Source organism: Marmota monax, unplaced genomic scaffold, assembly GCF_021218885.2.
Source record: "Marmota monax isolate L192 unplaced genomic scaffold, Marmota_monax_Labrador192_F-V1.1 WCK01_AAM20220418_F8-fsc00081, whole genome shotgun sequence".
Classification (NCBI taxonomy): domain Eukaryota; kingdom Metazoa; phylum Chordata; class Mammalia; order Rodentia; family Sciuridae; genus Marmota; species Marmota monax.
In genome coordinates, this window is record NW_026695234.1 from 3,551,602 (window position 1) to 3,569,324 (window position 17,723).

At 46.4% G+C, this 17,723-nt stretch overlaps 1 protein-coding gene across 3 annotated transcripts in view; it reads right to left on the minus strand.

Annotated features, from left to right (window-relative positions):
• Pou2f3 (POU class 2 homeobox 3) overlaps positions 1-17,723 on the minus strand; it is an 81,103-nt gene that overhangs the window by 38,053 nt on the left and 25,327 nt on the right. For 2 of the 3 annotated variants that reach the window (XM_046438624.2, XM_058577097.1), the window contains exon 3: positions 15,255-15,289. The exons of the other annotated variant lie outside the window; for it this stretch is intronic. In XM_046438624.2, coding sequence (XP_046294580.1) covers positions 15,255-15,289 — 35 coding nt within the window. The remainder of the gene's footprint in view (positions 1-15,254; positions 15,290-17,723) is intronic. 3 annotated transcript variants of the gene reach the window in all.

Consider the following 17,723-nt stretch of genomic DNA (forward strand, 5'->3'; position numbering starts at 1 on the left):
AGAGAGCTACCTGCCTGTGGAAGATGCAGAACAGGGCAGCCCACCCTAGGGAAACGAGGCCCCTGCTGAGTTGCCACATTCTAGGCAAACCCCAAGCCCTGCTGCCCTTCATCTTGTTTTATGCCAGGAAGCTGCCCATCCCTCCCAGGCCATGGGGGCAAGGCCAGGCTCTAGAGAGTGTCCTGTTAGCCAGGATGCTGCCCAGCCAACATAGGGGAAGCACCAAATCCTCAGAAGGGAAGTGTTTTGCTTCCTGTCAGAGACCGAGGAAGGGACTCTTTGTCTTGCAGTGTCAGGCTTCCCTTCCTGGACAGAGGGTGTCAATCCTTTCTGGCCTGGCACCTCTGGCCTTAGAGTATATGTTCAGTTTGATCACTCCTTTCAGTGCCAGGGTGCCAGCCCAGAGCTAGGAGCACAAAGCCCTCTACCACTGGCTTCTGTAGGACCCGATGTCTACATGCCCAGAGGTGGGGATCCAAATGTGTTTAGGTCTCAGTGTACTACCTACATAACTAGCCTAAAACCTGCCTCCAAGGCTTCAGATGAGCCCATTCACAGCAGCGACCTAGATTAAGTTTTCAAAATGTCCTTGTTAGGGTCTGGCACCATGGTACACTCCTGTAATCCCAAAGTGACTTGGAAGGCTGAGGAAGGAGGATGGCAGGCAAGTCTGAGGCCAGCCTAGGCTTAGGCAATTTGTGAGACCCATCTCAAAATTAAAAAAAAATCAGAGGGTGGGGTGCAAGGATGGACTTCACAAGTAGAGCACCCCTGGGTTCAATCTGCAGTACCAAAAAAAAAAAAAAAAATCTTGTTAGGGTCATACACTATCTTTAAGATGACATCAAGGGGGGAAAAAGTAAGATTAACATATAATTTTTTTCTGCCTTTCTTGTTTTTATTTATTTAGTTTTATTTTGCAGTACTGGAGATTGACCCCAGGAGTGCCCTATTACTGAGCCACATCCCCTACCCTATTTATTTTGAGACTGTGTCTTGCTAAATGCTGAGGCTAGCCTTGAACTTTTGATCCTCCTGTCTCAGCCTCCCCTACAGCTGGGATTATGCCTATGCATCATCACATACTGCAACATGTAATTCTCTTGAAGCAAACACAATAGTAAAGATTGGCTCCAATTAACCATAAAGAGGCATTCTTTGTCTGAAAAGATTCAGACTAATATTGATTGATTGATTATACTGTAGATTAAATCCAGGGGTAGTCTACCATTAAAATATCCTTTTTATTTTGAGACAGGGTCTTGCTAAGTTGCCAAGGTTGACCTTGAACTCTTGATGCTGTGCCTTAGCCTCCCCAGTAGCTAGAATTACAGGTGCATGCCACTGTGCCCAGCTAGTCTAATTTTTAATTTTTAACACAGGCTCTTTTGGTAAGGAAAAATAATAATTCATTTACAAAGCTGCTCTGTATTCAAAATTTCAAAAGCTATCCTCTTAGGTCCAGTGAGGTATGCCTGTATTTACCTGGCATAGACAGAGCCTGGCACATCTCTCATCATTGCTCTAGGAATGGGCTGAGTCTGGTGCAGGGGCACAGGTAAGAACACTGAGAGGAAGGCCAGGTGGGGGATCTGAGCAGAGCTGCCAGCTGGTCTCCAGAGTCCCCTCAGGGCAAGACTGAGAAGAAGGGGCAAACTGGCAGCAGAACAAAGTGAAATGGAGCAATCAGAACCCATATTGCTGCAAAATTCTTGAAACAAGGACAATAACACATTTATTGAGGACTTTAAGTGTGTTGCACACTTAACACTCAAAATCTCAGTTCTTTTCCTAGCAACATTATACATTTGATGTTGTTTCACCCCATTTTGCAGAGGGGGAACTGAGGCTTGGAGAGAGACCACATAGCTCCCCACACTGACCTCCACAGGGCTGGAACCAGGGATACCCTGCAGCTGTCCACACTAACCAAGGATACGGAAGGTGATATTAGACAGCGCCAGTGCAGGGGAGGGGCTACTAACAGCGAGAAGCAAAATGGGGTGTGAACTAAGGATCCTCAGGGATTGGGAGACAGGAGGGCAAGCATAGGAGAGCGAGGCAGCAGCCATCAGTGGAACAAGCTAGATCTGGAGACAATGCACCAGTACTTAGATAAGCAGGCACTAAATAAAGGTGAATGGATTAAGTCCCAGCTCTTCAACTTAACTGCATGTCACATGGCCATTCTGAGCTTCAGTTCCCTTATCTGTTAAATGAGAACAGTAATGCCCATGCCCCACAGTTCTTATGAGAGAGAAAAAAGTATTGGCTTAAAGGAATCCTTGTAAAAGTGTCAAGCGGATAGACTTAAAATGAGAGGTGACCTCAAAGTAGGTAGGGAACTGTGCATGTTAAGAGAAACAGCACCAGAGCCCAAGGGCAGCTTCAGAAGCCACTCACAGGCAGGCCCAGGGGACGCTTGAGGTAGAAATGTTATTTTCAGAGGAAGCTGTGATTCTTGGAGAAGTATATTCTGCCAGTTACTAGAGCTGCCTTGATAGCCCTCTGTGACTTGGGGGCAGAGGGAAAGCAGGTCCCGCCCCTGCCCTGCAGGCACACACTGGTGCAAACACCGCTCTCCTCCCTGCTCCCTTCTCACGCACAGGCACAGGGAGGTGGCTCTCTGCAGGGCCACGGAACCCTCTCTGGGTGGGAACCCTTCTCCACCCACCCTTCGCCTGCCAACCCTCCCTGCAGATATTATCTCTGCCTTCCTAGCTGGCAAGTCCCATTCGTGAGAGGTCTGCAGGAGTTGGTACGAGTGAGAGGGCTCTGGAAATGTGGAAAAGGACCAGATACAGCAAATGAGGGGCTCTGGTAACATTAGGTCGTGTCTCATTTGCGGGAGTCTCCTTCCCTCTTTCTCCCCGTCTTCTCTTTCTCTAAAGCAGCTGGTATGGTGGAGTCAGCCGGGCCTGTCTTACATCTGAGCTCCACCTTGGACAGGTTACTTAACTTCTTTGAGCTATAGTTTCCTCAGCTATATAATGGAAATAACAATGCTTACCTCACTGGGCTGTTGTAAGGATTAAGTAATATCAAATAAGATATGACCTATGTAAAGAGCTGGGCACACCACATCAACCTCATTTTGAATCCTGGCTCTAAGCATGTCACTGGACTGCTCCCAGCCTCAGTTTTCTCATTTGGAAAATGAGAATTATAACACCTATTTCTTTGGGTTGCTATAAGTTTTTAACAAGCGACTACTTGTAAAGTATTCATTCCAGGGCCTGTTATAAACTATTAATACCAATAAATGGTATTAATTTCTCCCATTATGGTTTGGGATCAAATCTAGCTTCCCTTTTAAGAGCCCATTTTCCAAAGGGACTCCTGTAACAGAAAGGGTTGGGATGGCCCTGCTTTGAGTCTTTAGTTTTATCAGCCTCTGTATCCACCAAAGGCAACTCACTGACATCTCCAAAGAGAATCCACATTTTTGTACTTCTCTCTTTCTCTCTCTCTTTCTCTGCCCCCCCCCTTCTCTCTTTCATGGTGCTGGGAATTGAACCCAGGTTTTCATGCATGCTAGCCAAGCACTCTACCTCTGAGCTAAACCCTCCAGTACCAAGAACCTACTATTTATTTTTAATATGGTGCTGAGAATCAAACCTAGTGCATTCAAAGACTGAGCCACAACCCCAGCCCCAAGAACCTACTTCTTTATGATTATAGAATAAGGGAAAAAACTTGGATGCCTTTCTCTCTCTCTTTAATCCTCATTGTTCATCAACTTACACCCGAGCTAAGAGGAACATTCCAGAATGTATCCACAGACTCATGGCAGTACTGGAGCCTGAACCAGCTAGGTCCCAGATCCCACACTGCAGACGGGCTTTTTATGGCTTGTGGTATCTGATAAACCAGCAATTACTAAGGACAAGCCTTCAGAGAACCCAGACAGCTGCTCCTGCCCCTCTCTGCTGCTGTTCTCCACAAGGCTTGGTCCACTTGGTACTGGGATTGTTGCCCAGGCTACAAACAGGAAGTAGCTAACACCTGAGCTTCAGGCCAAAGCACCAAGTACGGCTGGCAAAGGGAGATGGTTTCCATACCTCCAAAAGCAAATGCATTTATCATTGTTTCCCCGCCCAAGCTTGGGGAGGATGGTGGGGCTTGTGTCAGAAGATGATGGATCCCAGAAAAAAGTGACCTTTCAAGAAACATCTACAGGGCTGGCACTGTGGCTCAGAAGTAGTATAGCACTTGCCTAGCATGCATGAGGCACTGGGTTCGATCCTCAGCACCACACAGATATAAAATAAAGATATTGTATCCACCTATAACTAAAAAATAAATATTAAAAAAAAGAAACATCAACAGCCCATCCAACGTGGTACACACCCAGCAAAGTAGCCAACAGGGAGAGAAGAGGGGAAAGTGCTAGATTCCCATTCATCAGAAAATATTAAGAGCTGATGTTTATTGTCAGATTACTGTGTGCCAGAGACTATTCTAAGTACTTTAACCATATTAATTGTTGTTATAACAACCTAGGAAATAGGTACTATTACTGTTCTCATCATTGGATGAGGAAGCTGAGACAGAGGAATTAACCAGTAGGAGCCGTCTGGTTCCACCACCAAGAAGATGTGCAGGTCGTGTGGTAGGCAGAACCATGAAGCTGGGAGGCAGCAGGCTGGGCTCTACATTCAGACTTCCCCATTTGTGGACAATGTGACTATGAGAAAATCCCTTAACCTCTCTGTGCCTTATCTATAGATCGGGGATAATACCAACTATTTTAAAGGATTGCTGTCATTATTAAAAGAAATAATGGCCAGGCTCGGTGGCGCACTCCTGTAATCCCAGCGGCTTGAGAGGCTGAGGCAGGAGGAGTGAGAATTCAAAGCCAGCCTCAGCAATGACAAGGTGCTAAAAAACTCAGTGAGACCCTGTCTGTAATTTAAAATACAAAATAGGGCTGGGGATATGGCTCAGTGGTCCAGTACCTCTGATGTCCCTGAGTTCAATCCCTGGTACCCCCACACACAAAAAAAAAAAAAAAAAAGAAAAAGAAAAGATAGAAAGAAATAATGTATGTATAGCAGTTTGTACTCCATGCATGCTGCACAGCCAAAGTTCAATAAGTATTTTATTACCATTATATTATGACTGCAATGGGGAAATCATTTTGGAGGAGAGAGTCATTTAATCTTGCCAATTATCTCCTGCCTGAAAATTCTGTTCCACACCTATTTAGCCAGCCAGTCAGGCCAGCTTATTTCCTGCACAGGTGGCCCTAGTTCACATGCCTCACTCTTGACATTTTTAGGAACTTTTCAGGGCCATCTCCCTCACTGAATAGCAAGTGGGGCTCTTGGAGGGCAGGGCTGTGTGTGTTACCTCCAGGGTCATTCCCCTGTGCATGGTGTCTCAATGCCTTCTATCTCTCTGTGAAAGGTCTGCAGCCAGAGTTATATCTAATCCTCGGAACTCCTGGCAGGAGAGGTGACATGTCCTTGGTGAGTCAAGATCAGTTATTCTCACTGGAGGTGATAGCTACCTTGGGACATGTTTTCTGAAATGTATGGGATGTTTTTTTCTGTCTTAATCATTAGGAGGCTCTGTTTGCATTCACTGGGCAGAGGGTGAGTCCTAGACATCTTACACTGCAGAAGAGAGCACCAAATGAGAAACACTTATGTCTTGATTAACTTTTACATGGTTTTCAAATGCCCCACCAGGCCATTTGTGCCAAATAGCCTGCCTTTAATCATAATAGTCTACAACTCATTCCATTTTTTAATACAAAAACAAAATATATATACTCAGTATACACTTTCCCCAGGGCTCATGGATGTTGTTTTTTGTATTAGGGAAAAAATTGTGTTATTTTGTTTAGCATTTTACCAAGGGCTGTTTAACACTTTGGAAAATAATGGCTTTTTTCTTTTCTTTCTTTTTTTTTTTTTTTTTGGTGGTGCTGGTGATGAAACTCAGGGCCTTGTACATGCTAAGCACATGCTCTACCACATACACCCCCAGCCCTAAATCATGGCTTTTGAGCTGCCAATAGAGCATATTGATACCAGTCTGTTCGTGCTGTCACATTTATAGAAGCATAAATATCCCATTATCCCATTGATCCTTCTGGGGGAGTGTGCCCAAGAATTTATTTACTAAAATACATATTCTGTCATTATAAATGACTTTGGGGCTGGGGATATAGCTCAGTTGGTAAAGTGCTTGCCTCACATGCACAAGGCTCTGGGTTCAATCCCTAGCACCACATACACGCACACACAAAAAAAGATTTTGCTTTCTCCTTTTCATTCAAATTAGAACATCTTGCTGATTTTTGTTTATATTTTCTATAAATTTCATTTTAAAGGGGCTTTTCAAAATCCTTGTTAAAAAGGACAGTAGGTCTGATAAGGAGGAGAACAGGTTTAGAAGGAAGTATGTGTAGGCGGTGGAATGAGGGCTGGCTTGGCCCCTTCTGGGTCCACTTTTTAGATCTTCCTGTGCACTAACAGGGACTTTCAGGTCTCCTCTCTTCTGGTTCTCTCTGTGACTAGTGCATGTGTTTAATTTTACAGTGAGGTCTTAGAAATCTTATTGTGGCCATGCAGAGACACCCCCTCTCCAACACACTTCATCTATCAGGCTCCTCTATCTACAATTGCTTTGCTATATTTGGGGTGGGGAGACTGTAATGCACTGGTATCCTAAAACCCTCACTACTTAGGATTGACAAAATGTGGCTGGCAGGCTCCTCACCCCCTTATTTCTTTTTCTTTTTTTGATACTGGGGATTAAACCCAGGGGTGCTTAACCATGGAGCCACATCCTCAGCCCCATTTTTTTTTTTAATTTAGAGACAGGGTCTCCCTAAATCCTTAGGGCCTCTCTAAGTTGCTGAGACTGGCTTTCAACTCCCGATCCTCCTGCTTCAGCTTCCCAAGCCGCTGGGATTACAGGTGTGCACCACCACTCCCCTTCTCTCTTTTAGCCCACTTTTCCTCCCCCAGTAATCCTGCCTCTACCTGGAAGTACAGGACTAAAGGCTGGGTCTGGCAGCAGAAGGAAACAGTCCTCAGAGAAATGAGAATTTTGACATCCATAATTCTCAGCCTCCCAAGTCTTTCACAGGAAGTCTGGGTCTCATTCTGGCATGTTGGACCCACTACCTGGAGGCTGGATCCACCCGTGTGGCTCCTTTAGACTTCCTGAGCCAGCCCCGTGGGCATCATTGTGTTCAGGGGCCCTCTCTAACCTCTGCAACCTCCCTTCCATTTTCTTTCTCACAGGACTGGAAGCTCCTATGAACAGGCGCCATGTTGTACTCCTTAGTATCCAGCTCATATACGGGTTTATGGAACTAAATAACCAAACCCATCAGTTAATTCCCTTCCACACGCAGTACCAGCTGCTCCTGGGCATCCCTGGGGTGGGGGTCTGGGCTTTCTCTGCCATCATCTCGCTGTGCACTTGACAGCCTGGTTCTGCTGCCCCATGTCTCCATCATGGGCCTCCCAAGAGAAGCCTCTCCATCATTCTGGTTCCTCAGAGACTATTCCTTGGGCTGAATCTTGGTTTTGGGGTTTGTTTTGGCACTGGGGATTGAACCTAGGGGTGCTTAACCACTGAGCCACATCCTCAGCCCTTTTTATTTTTTGAGACAGGATATCACTAAGTTGCTTAAGGTCTCACTAAATTGCTGAAGCTGGCTTCAAACTTGTGATCCTCCTGCCTCATCCTCCAAACTGCTGGGAGTACAGGTGTGCACCACTACACCCAGAGGGCTGAATCTTGTTGATTTTAGAGAAGACACTCCATAGAGCCAATTACATATCATGAATCAGTGAGCACCAGGAACAACCAGAGAATCATGGTTATTACTCTGTTGTATTCAAGAAAAAAGAAAGAAAAATCCCAGTTGGTTTAAAACTAAATGCTACATAGGGGCACACCAGGGCAACTGCTTTGGAGGAGCTGGCCTGGGGGCCAGAGAAGAGCACAGGAGAACTGTATATGTCAGGTGAGTTTAGAACGCCCCCAAACCTGGGGCTGAGAAGATCAGACCAGTGATTCTCAACTCTGTGAGCAAGAAACAGAGACAAGGACACCTGCCAAATTGCTTCAGACTTGTCAGGGCTCCCAGAACTTTCGGGAGGTCTTTGAGCAAGACAATATTCAACATGAATACATGAAATCCTGCCCTTATCTGATGGAAACCATGGCCCAAGATAATGAGAGATCCAGAAATCACCAGAACAGAGCAGGCGTGAGGCTATATAGCTGTGCACCTGTCATTGAGATCCCCAAGTCCCTTTAAGGCAATTCTACTCCCAATGTTCTTCTGCAGTTAGCTGTTGGCCCAAAGAACAGGAAATTGAGTGAAGGAACTCCTTGAGAACCTAGCATTGCCCTAGGTTCCTGAACTCACAGACAGGGTGCCCCGCCTCCTTCCCTCTCAGAAGAGCCCTCCTCCTCTTCTAGGCTAAACCCTCCCCTGGATTCTGCCACCACTATGTCCTCTCTGACCTACTACATCTCCTCTGTACCCCTCCCAAGTCTCCCTAGCCCCCAAAGCCTTCTCTCCACACTCTCCTTTGAGGCCAACACCTCCATCTCTTCATCATCTCCTTTCTTGAAAGGGAATCCTGCAATTCTTGTCTCCATCATTTCCTCAACTCCACTCACCCTCCAACTGCAGCTGCCTGGCATCTGCTCTCCCTGTGGACACTGCAGACACGACAATAAAGCCATCACCGTTTTCCCTGCTGTTCAATCTGCTAGCCCACTTTCAGACTTTGAACTCTGCAACATTTCTACATTCTCTGGTGCTATTGGCTCTTGCCACCTTCTTCTCTGTGGGCATGGCTCTCCTCCTGTCCTTTTTACCATTCCTTCTGAGTGTCATCTTCAGGCACCCTCCTCAGGCTGTCCCCTAAGTATTCCCTCTCCTGATCTGCTCTTGGTCCTTCTCCCACTCTGCACACCTGGGTGACCTTCCCTCCTCTTTCCCATCATTTCATGTAACATGGCTCAGCGGGACCTCTGAGCATACAGCTTCAGTCCTGACCTGTCTCCTGGGCTCCATATTGAAATTTCTTACCACGTACGGGACACCTACAGCTCATTATCTATCCCTCTTTCTCTTCTCACCATTTGGACAAGTTTGCTCCATCTCCTGTCCTCTTGATCTCTGAATTCAGTCTCACTAATGCTCAGCATCTCAAGAAAGAAATTTCGAGATCACATTGGATCAGTCCCCATCCTTTGCTGTCTACATCTAACCTGTTGTAAAAATTGTCCTAATCTGGGCTGGGGATGTGGCTCAAGCGGTAGCATGCTCGCCTGGCATGCTTGCGGCCCGGGTTCGATTCTCAGCACCACATACAAACAAAGATGTTGTGTCCGCTGAAAACTAAAAAAGGTAAATATTAAAAAATAATAATAATAATAAAAAAAAAAAAAAAATTGTCCTAATCTTCTCTCGCAGCTCTCACATCTGGTTCTCTCCATGCCTACTGCTACAGTAACAAAAGAAAATAAGTACAGAGTGACTTTCTAGACTCTTGTGTTAAGAGGCACACACACACACACACACACACACACATGTTCACATTTGTTTGACCCTTACAACTACCTTGTGAGCTAGATAACATTATTCTTTCTATTTTATAGATGAGGAGATTGAGGCCAACAGAGGTGGAAGAACTGGCCCAAGGTCACACAGTCAGGTATTACAAAGCCGGGATTTAAACTTGGTTCTGTTTGTATACTTAACTTCTTGCTAGAATCCCTGCCCTTACACAGCCCACTTCAGTATCCAACAGTTCCATCCAGCCTCTCAATCAGTCCTTCATCATCCTCCCTTCCCTCCTCACCCACACCCCTCTCAGCACTCCTCCAGTAATCAAACTAGTCCTGCTTGAAAATGCCCCGTGGCTCCCTACTGCCACAGAGTAAACTCCAAACTTCTTCCCTGGGCATTCAGAGCTCCTCCTAATCTGGCCACTGTGGTCCACGGCTCCAGCCCCATCTTCCACCAACTCATTCCCTGCTGACCTTCCCATGGTTCCCCAAAGCTGGGCCCTTTTCACTAGTGAGGCTTCACAGTCACTGTGTTATACTGGGAACATTCTTCTTGCCCCTTCCTGTCAGTCAAAGCTCTACTTTTCCTTTACACTGTAACAGTGGTCCACTTTATGCTTTGAATATAGCCCTTGCTGCTCTGCCACTGCAACTTATTTTTAAAAAGGACATGTTTCTTTCTCTTCCTCTCTCCCTGTTCCTCCCTAATCTATCCCCTACCTAATCTCAGGGGAAACAGGATGACCTTTCTTCCCTATCCTAGGCAGATTCATCTGTCCTTGAGTACACACCAATCATAGGAACGAAGTAATCCAGACTTTGGGCATGGTACCAGAAGATCTCAGAAATGACTTTCTCCCAAATTAACAAGTGGATTACAACTCCAACAGAGAGCATGCGAAAAGCAGCCTTTGAATCACCTCTATAAAAGCTCCCTGTTCCTGCTAATGGGCAGAATCACCGTCTCTGGGACAGGAGACCCCTGTGCTTCTCCTTTGCTAGAAAAGTCATAAATTTTCTTCTTCCTTTTTCTCAAAACCATGTCCTCGTTACTGGATTGGCATCCGAGACAAGGACCAAGCTTTTGGCAACACCACTGATTTTATGATGTCCTTAGGCAGCACCCCAGAGCTCTGTATTCTTATGTCTCTTATAGAATTCACTGTATATATATATTGCATTTTATCTTACAAATAACACTGTCAATTTAGCAAGAAAGAATGGATAAATATTCAAGGAATAAATGGATGGCCCCAGATGTGGCCTGCTGTGTCTTTACTCCAATATTTCAAATGGTGCTTTTCACTGGATCACACATGATCCTAAATGCTGGAAATGTGGCCTTGAAACTATTTCCCCTCATTTCTCTCTCTCTCTCTCTCTCTCTCTCTCTCTCTCTCTCTCTCTCTCTCTCTTTGAGGTAGTGGAGTCTGAACCAGAAATACTCTACTACTGAGCTACATTCCCAGCCCTTTTTATTTTTTCATTTGGCACAGAGCCTCAGGAGGTTGTCCAGGCTGGCCTCAACCTTGTGATCCTTCAGCCTCAGCCTCCTGAGTCCCTGAGATTACAAGTGTGCACCACAGCACCCAGCTTTCTCCCCTCCCTTTCTACAGATCAGAGTGATCCTCTTCCACATTTCTCTTTCAAGAAAAATAAATAAATAAAAGGTGAGTGGAAGTCAGAGTTCAACTAATCAGTCAGAACGTGGCAGGAGGGATAAGATGGCACCATGGCACACAGACTGTAAGGGTCTTAGGGATCATCTCATCCAAACATCCTCCTTTTATTCATGAGGAAATTGAGACCCAGAAAGAAGAGGTCTACATAAGTACAGCGACTGTGAGGGGCAAACAGCCCTGAAAGCCACGAATTCTGAGTCTCCATCCAGGAGACTGTTGCCACTCCACTCTGCCTTACCCGCCCTGGAGGCTAAGGGGTAGCCCTGCTTCTGGATCCTTCTGCCTCACCACAATTGTCCCCAGAACAAGCTTAGGCTCTTCCTGGAACCAGGAAGCAGCTAAAGGCTCAGCTTGGAAGGGCCATGAAGGTTGGATGAGCCACAGCCGCACAACCTGGGGACTGTAGTTGACCCCGCCCCGGCTGCAGCTCCTGATTGCACCCACTCCTGATGGGAGCCTCACCAAGGGCAGTGGCTCTTCTTTGGCTCCCCGCGTTTGCCCACCCCTCGTCTGTGTCTGACACAGAGGCTGTTCCTCCACAACGGTGCTTTCTTCCCCTCCCTACTCCCTCTCCTCGTTTCTTCCTACTTAGTCACAGTGAAGTCACACTCAGTGTCTGACTCCCAGGCCTCTCCCCAGGAGCTGTGTGTATGTAAAGGGAGAGGGAGGCTGAGAGACTGCAGAGGAGGATGCAGCAAGGCATCATGGGAAAAATGGGTTCCACCGTTCAGAGATGTGGGTTCAAATCCTGACCCAGCCAGTTGACCAACTGTGTGACCTTCATCAAGTTATTTCATCTTTAAAACTTGCTGAGAGGCTGCCTGGGAGGCAGTTTCCTCACCTGCAAAACAGGGATAGTAACATATAGTTACCTCACTGGTTTACAGTAAAAAAGAAATGAGATTACAGTGCTCAAAGCACCTTGCCCAGAGCCTATTGCTCAGCAAACGTAGGTTGACTTCCTTTGCTGTGAAACATGAGGGCAAGACTCCCAAGGAGAGGCCCAGTGCCCACCTGTAAGCCTGGAGGTGAGCTGGTCTGAAGATGAGCATGTGGGTGTTGACAGAGGGTCAGACAGAGGGAGGAGGTGGAGCCTGAGAGAGGCTGCAGATGTGATTGGGTGCAGAGAAGAGCATGACTAGTCTCTCCCCCAAACTCCTTCCAAAGGACAGATCTGCTGGGTCTGTTCTTGTGAGCTATGAGGACTCCACCCCCCTCTCAGGTGGGGGGACAACCCCCAAGGCTCATCCAAGGGAAATGAACTCAGGCGAGTCTGCTCCAGAGTCAGTCCAAAGAGTCAGCGGCCTCCCTGCAGCCAGTCTAGGGCCAGAAGGGCTGCTCCTAGCCTGGTCCCCAGCACCAGGGTTTCTCCAGCTTCAGAAGGATCACACAAGCAGCCAAAGCCACTGGACCTGTGTAGCTGGTCACCTCTGGGAGGGCAGGTGTGGCCACATGTTGGTGTGGGATAGAGTCTCCTCCCTATGCTTCCCTCCAAGGCCTAGGGGAATGAGAGGTGTGCCCTGGGCTGGGGGGTCCTGAGTCCTCAGGACATAGTACATGGGGCGTAGCCCAGGTCCCAACCCACTTGGCACTCTCCTTCAGGATCACAGATTACCTGGAAATCTTCAGCATCCTTCCACCCCCGAGGCAAACCTGGCCAAAACATCTCTTAGATAAGAATCTGTCTCCCATTTAAAGACCTTAAGTGAGAAGCTGATTCTATAGTTCCCTCCCTTGGTAGTTGTTCCAGGGTTTAACAAATTTCATTGGCTGGAAGTCCTTCCTCATAGCTAACCTAGATCTTTCTTTAGTGAAGCCTATCTCTGTTATAGGTCTCAAGTAGAGGGGGAGAATAGTTGGTCTTTATTTGTTGGCAAATTTCCTAGCCTTCCTGATAAACAAAATGGCACACATTGTCTGCCTATGTTTGGGCTTAGAACTCAAGATTATTCCCTTCTCTGATTGTGCAGGATGTACCTAGAATCAATGGCCTTTTAGGAAACATTATTAGTGACTTCAGATCACTCTACAGATAAAGGAGGAGGAGAATATGTCGAATTAATATCTCTGTTTGATCTGCTACGCCATCTTGCACTTCTATCCAAACCTGGACTCAGAATATTACCATGACTCGACTTGGTGGTGCATGTCTATAATTTCAGCTGTTAGGGAGGCTGAGATAGGAGGACTGCGAATTCAAAGCCAGCCTCAGCAATTTAGCAAGGCTCTGAACAACTCAGTGTGTCCCTGTCTCTAAATAAAATAAAAAATAGGGCTGGGAGGTGGCTCAGTGGCTAAGTGCCCTTGAGTTCAATCTCTGGTATCAAAAAAAAAAGAATACTAGCATGAAGGGAAGGAGCCCAAGTGATTGACGCACCCTCGCATTGGGATGGTCTTCCCTTACCTCTTTCTGTCTTCTCCATGCCATTCTTCTATGCCTGACAAATCCCTCCCTACTCAGCCCTCAGAGCCATCTTCAGATACCATCTCCTCCACAAAGCCCATCCTGAGCTCCCAGGAAGAACTAACTCTTCCCACTTCTGTTTGACTTTTTACCCGTGGAGTAACACAAATGATGATATTATAATTATCCACTAAAAGTCTCTCACAATGCAATATTACTAAGCCATACAGAGGAACGAATCCAGTCATTTGTAGGAAAGTGGATGGAAGTGGAAGACATGATGTTAAGCTAAATCAGCCAAACACAAAAATACAAGTAGTACATGTTCTCTCCCATATGTGGAAACGTAAAAAAATATTGATCCGAAAGCAGAAGAGGGGCTATGAGGGAAGGGGAAAGAGGACAGGGAGAGTGGGGAGGAGCAGAGGCTATCAGAGAGGTGGAGGGACATAAGGAATATAGGATATATGCATGCACGTGAACATCACAGTGAATCCCATCAATTTATACCCAAAAGATGTTAATAATTGTACTTTTAAAAATTACTAAATAAAATTTAATTAATCTGTAATTTAAGAAATAGAGTCTCTCAGCCTCCTCTCCCCATATATTTGCCCACCCTCTTTTGGTGCTAGATTTTGGGCTCCTTCAGCACAGAACCCATGTCTTAATTTTTCTCTGTATTCCCATACCTGGCATATCGTAGGTGCCTCTTCTGTAACTGATGGAATAAATTAATTTTTCAGCCGAGAAAACTCAGGCTAAAAAATATTAAGCCAAGGTTATGTAGCTAGTTAGTGGCAGAAATGGGACCCAAGCCCAGGGTTTCTGACTCTGTACTTGATCCTCGCCTCCTTCCTCTCTCTGGGATCCCTCATTACTGCTTTCTGCTTGGCAGCAGCTTACACTCTCTCCTCTCTGCAAACTCTTCCCATTCCCACCCTCTGCTGGGATACCACACCTGGTCCTAGTCCCCCCCACCCAGGCTCCTCGGTAGCCTGAAACCCCCAGGGCAAATCTTCTGCTTTGGCTTCACCCTTCTCCTCCTCCATCCACGTCCATCAGCCCTGTGAGGTTTCCAACACCACCTCCCCCTGCCCCGAGCTCTCTCTAACTAGGTTTAGGCTCACCCACCTTAGTTGCCTTCCAAGGCAGCATGCAGTGTCTGCTTTGTCCCCAGCCTGGTTACGTGCTCCCTCTGGGCTCTCTCTGTTTCCCTATCATGGTCCCTATCACTTGCTCCCAATCAGGAGTGCCCCCAGGACAGCTAGGCCCTCTGTCCTTTGCAGCTCCACACATTCCTCTCCATGTAGTCAGCCCTCACCAACAGACTCACCAAGAGGCCATCAGGCCAAGCCTGGACAGAAAGAACCGTTGTCCTAGATTTCTGGACTACATGTGGCATGCACCCTAAATGGCTGCTCCACTGTTTGGAACTGTGGAGGGAATTCTAAGAGGAGAGCCTAATATCTGATTATGGTTGATGCAGGGGGCTGGATTCAGGATCCCTTAATCCTGAAAGCTAAGTGTCTGTGAATATTCTCCTCTGAACTTAATCTTTGTATTCCCCACACCTGAAACCCCCCAAATTTATATAGGATAAATCAAGTTCTTACCTGTCTGTTGAAATCTAGGCCATTTCGATCATTTCCTGAAAGAGACAAAATATTTATATACATGTATATTCGCTGCTCGCAGGATTGGAAGAGGTGACTGTTAGAGGAAGAACAGCAGTTTGAGGTGAGTGTGTCTTTATTTCACAAAGGGGTTCCGGCTGCCCCTAGAGCCAGGATCCTCCTGTTCGTCCTGTTTTCTGAAAGCATCTTGGGAGAGTCTCCTCCAGGGAGGTGGACAGCCAGGATTGCCCTGGAGGGCAGGCTAATTTGTACAAGGCCACAATGCCAGACAGGGTCTTCGGGGAGAACAGCTAACTGGACCAAGCCTCCTTCAGCTGCACACGGCCGTCCTGCACAGATGTCCTGCGCAGGACCCGCCCTAGGGCGGCCGTGATGCCCCTCCATGGAGGAGCACTGAGAAGCCAGCCACAGTTCCTAAAGGAGCTGCCCTAAGGCACAAAGGCCTCCCACTAGGTGACCCCTCCAAGGACGCTGATGCCTGATCCAACTCGGAGGACAGGCATCTGTCCCACTCCTCCACACTTCCATTTCTTGTTTTGTCATCTTTTTCCTTTTACAATAAATGTTACACTGATAAAGTAAATATGTGCTTATATTTTGGGGAACAGAAAAAAAATCTAAATAGAGAACTGCTCTGCCGAGAGGCAGCCATAACTAACAACATCGTACGTTTAGTCTTTTTTAAGCTTGTTTTTCTTCATGGAGATATACCACTGCATATAGATTTTACCCTGCTTTTTCCAGAAAGCACGTCAAAAATAGATCTTCTACATTATCACGGAACATGAAAGCCAGGCATGGTGGTGTACGCATGATGCGGCTCAGGAAACCAAGGCCACCTGGGCAACTAGGCAAGACCCTGTCTCAAAAAAATAAAAATTTTTAAAGGACCTGGATGTGGTGGCACACACTTGTATCCCAGTGACTTGGGAGACTGAGGAAGGAGGATTGAGAGTTTGAGGCTAGCCTCAGTAACTTAGCAAGGGCCTAAGAAACTAAGTGAGATCTGTTTCAAAATAAAAAAATAAAAAGAACTAGGGATGTAGCTCAGTGGTAGAACACCCTGGATTCAATCTCCAGTACCAAAAGGAAAAAAAAAAAGGGAACATGAATTTTTTTTAATGCTCATAAACCTCATTTTGATGTCTATATAAAGCCAGGCATGGTGGTGCACGCCTGTAATCCTAGCAGCTCAGGAGGCTGAGGCAGGAGGATCGTGAGCTCAAAGCCAGCCTCAGCACAAAGCAAGGCACTAAGCAACTCAATGAGATCCTGTCTCTAAATAAAATAAAAAATGGGGCTGAGGATGTGGCTCAGTGGTTAAGTGCCCCTGAGTTCAATCCCCAGTACCCTCCCCTCCAAAATTTAATGTCTATATAATGTTCCATTATATGAATTACCATGATTTGCTTAAACATAGACCTATCACTTGAGGAATTATTTCTTTTGCAGTCATATAGTTTTCTTCGTATTGCTCTCCAGGGAAGGAGCTGTCATACAACTTTCTTCCTTTGGGTCGCATGGATTACTGACTCAATAACTGTAAAGAAAATGACTATTTAATACAGTGCACCCAGAGCCTAGCACCATGTTTAGCATATAATAGGTACTCAAAATATATTGGTAGAATGAATGAATAAACAAATGATGAGCAAATCAGAGCTCTAATGAAAGCTTTGGCATAAAGTTCCAATTCCCTAGCTAGTGTGAACCCCTCTGGTCCTGTTTTCCACCTACCTTTCCACATGGCCTCCTGCTGCTCAAAGCCCTGCCTTACTCCCTCCTAGATACCCTGAGCTCTGACCTCATGGAAGGCTCATTTGTGTCCAGATGTTCCCATGTTCCCACACACTGTTCCCTTGTGCAGGGTCAGTCCCTCTCCCTTCTGGGATCCAGGAGACCTCTCAACTGGCCACCTGTACTCACTGTGTGACTCCTTATTCATTTGCATGTTTTCCTCTCCCACTACGCTGTGAATTCCTTGGAACAGGACAGTGACACCTATTTTGTGTCTTTCATGGCCACAGAATGACCACAGTTTTTAACACAGATCCGAGGCTCAAGAAGTGCCTGAGAATTTAATGAATGGGATCTAAGAGAATCCTCTAGAGCGTCAACCTAAGCCCCTTTCTCTCTGCTCTGTTCCAGGGATGCCAGGGATGCACATCCCAGTCCTATAGGGCATCTCGAGAACAGCTGGGCCTGCAGGATGAAGGGCCAGGGCCCCCCACCCCCGAAGGAGGACTATGGTGAACACAAAATGACCTCTAACAGAAGCCTGATGTTGAGATTAGCTAAGACAATGTTAAAATGGGTGAGGGGAGCTATAGTCATGAAGGGCCTCCCCCATACTAAAATAGTTGTGCTTACATGGGTAGAAAGGGAAAATTACATTTATCTTATAAAAAAAAATCCTAATGTGACATTGTATAGTTGGCCTGACAAAGA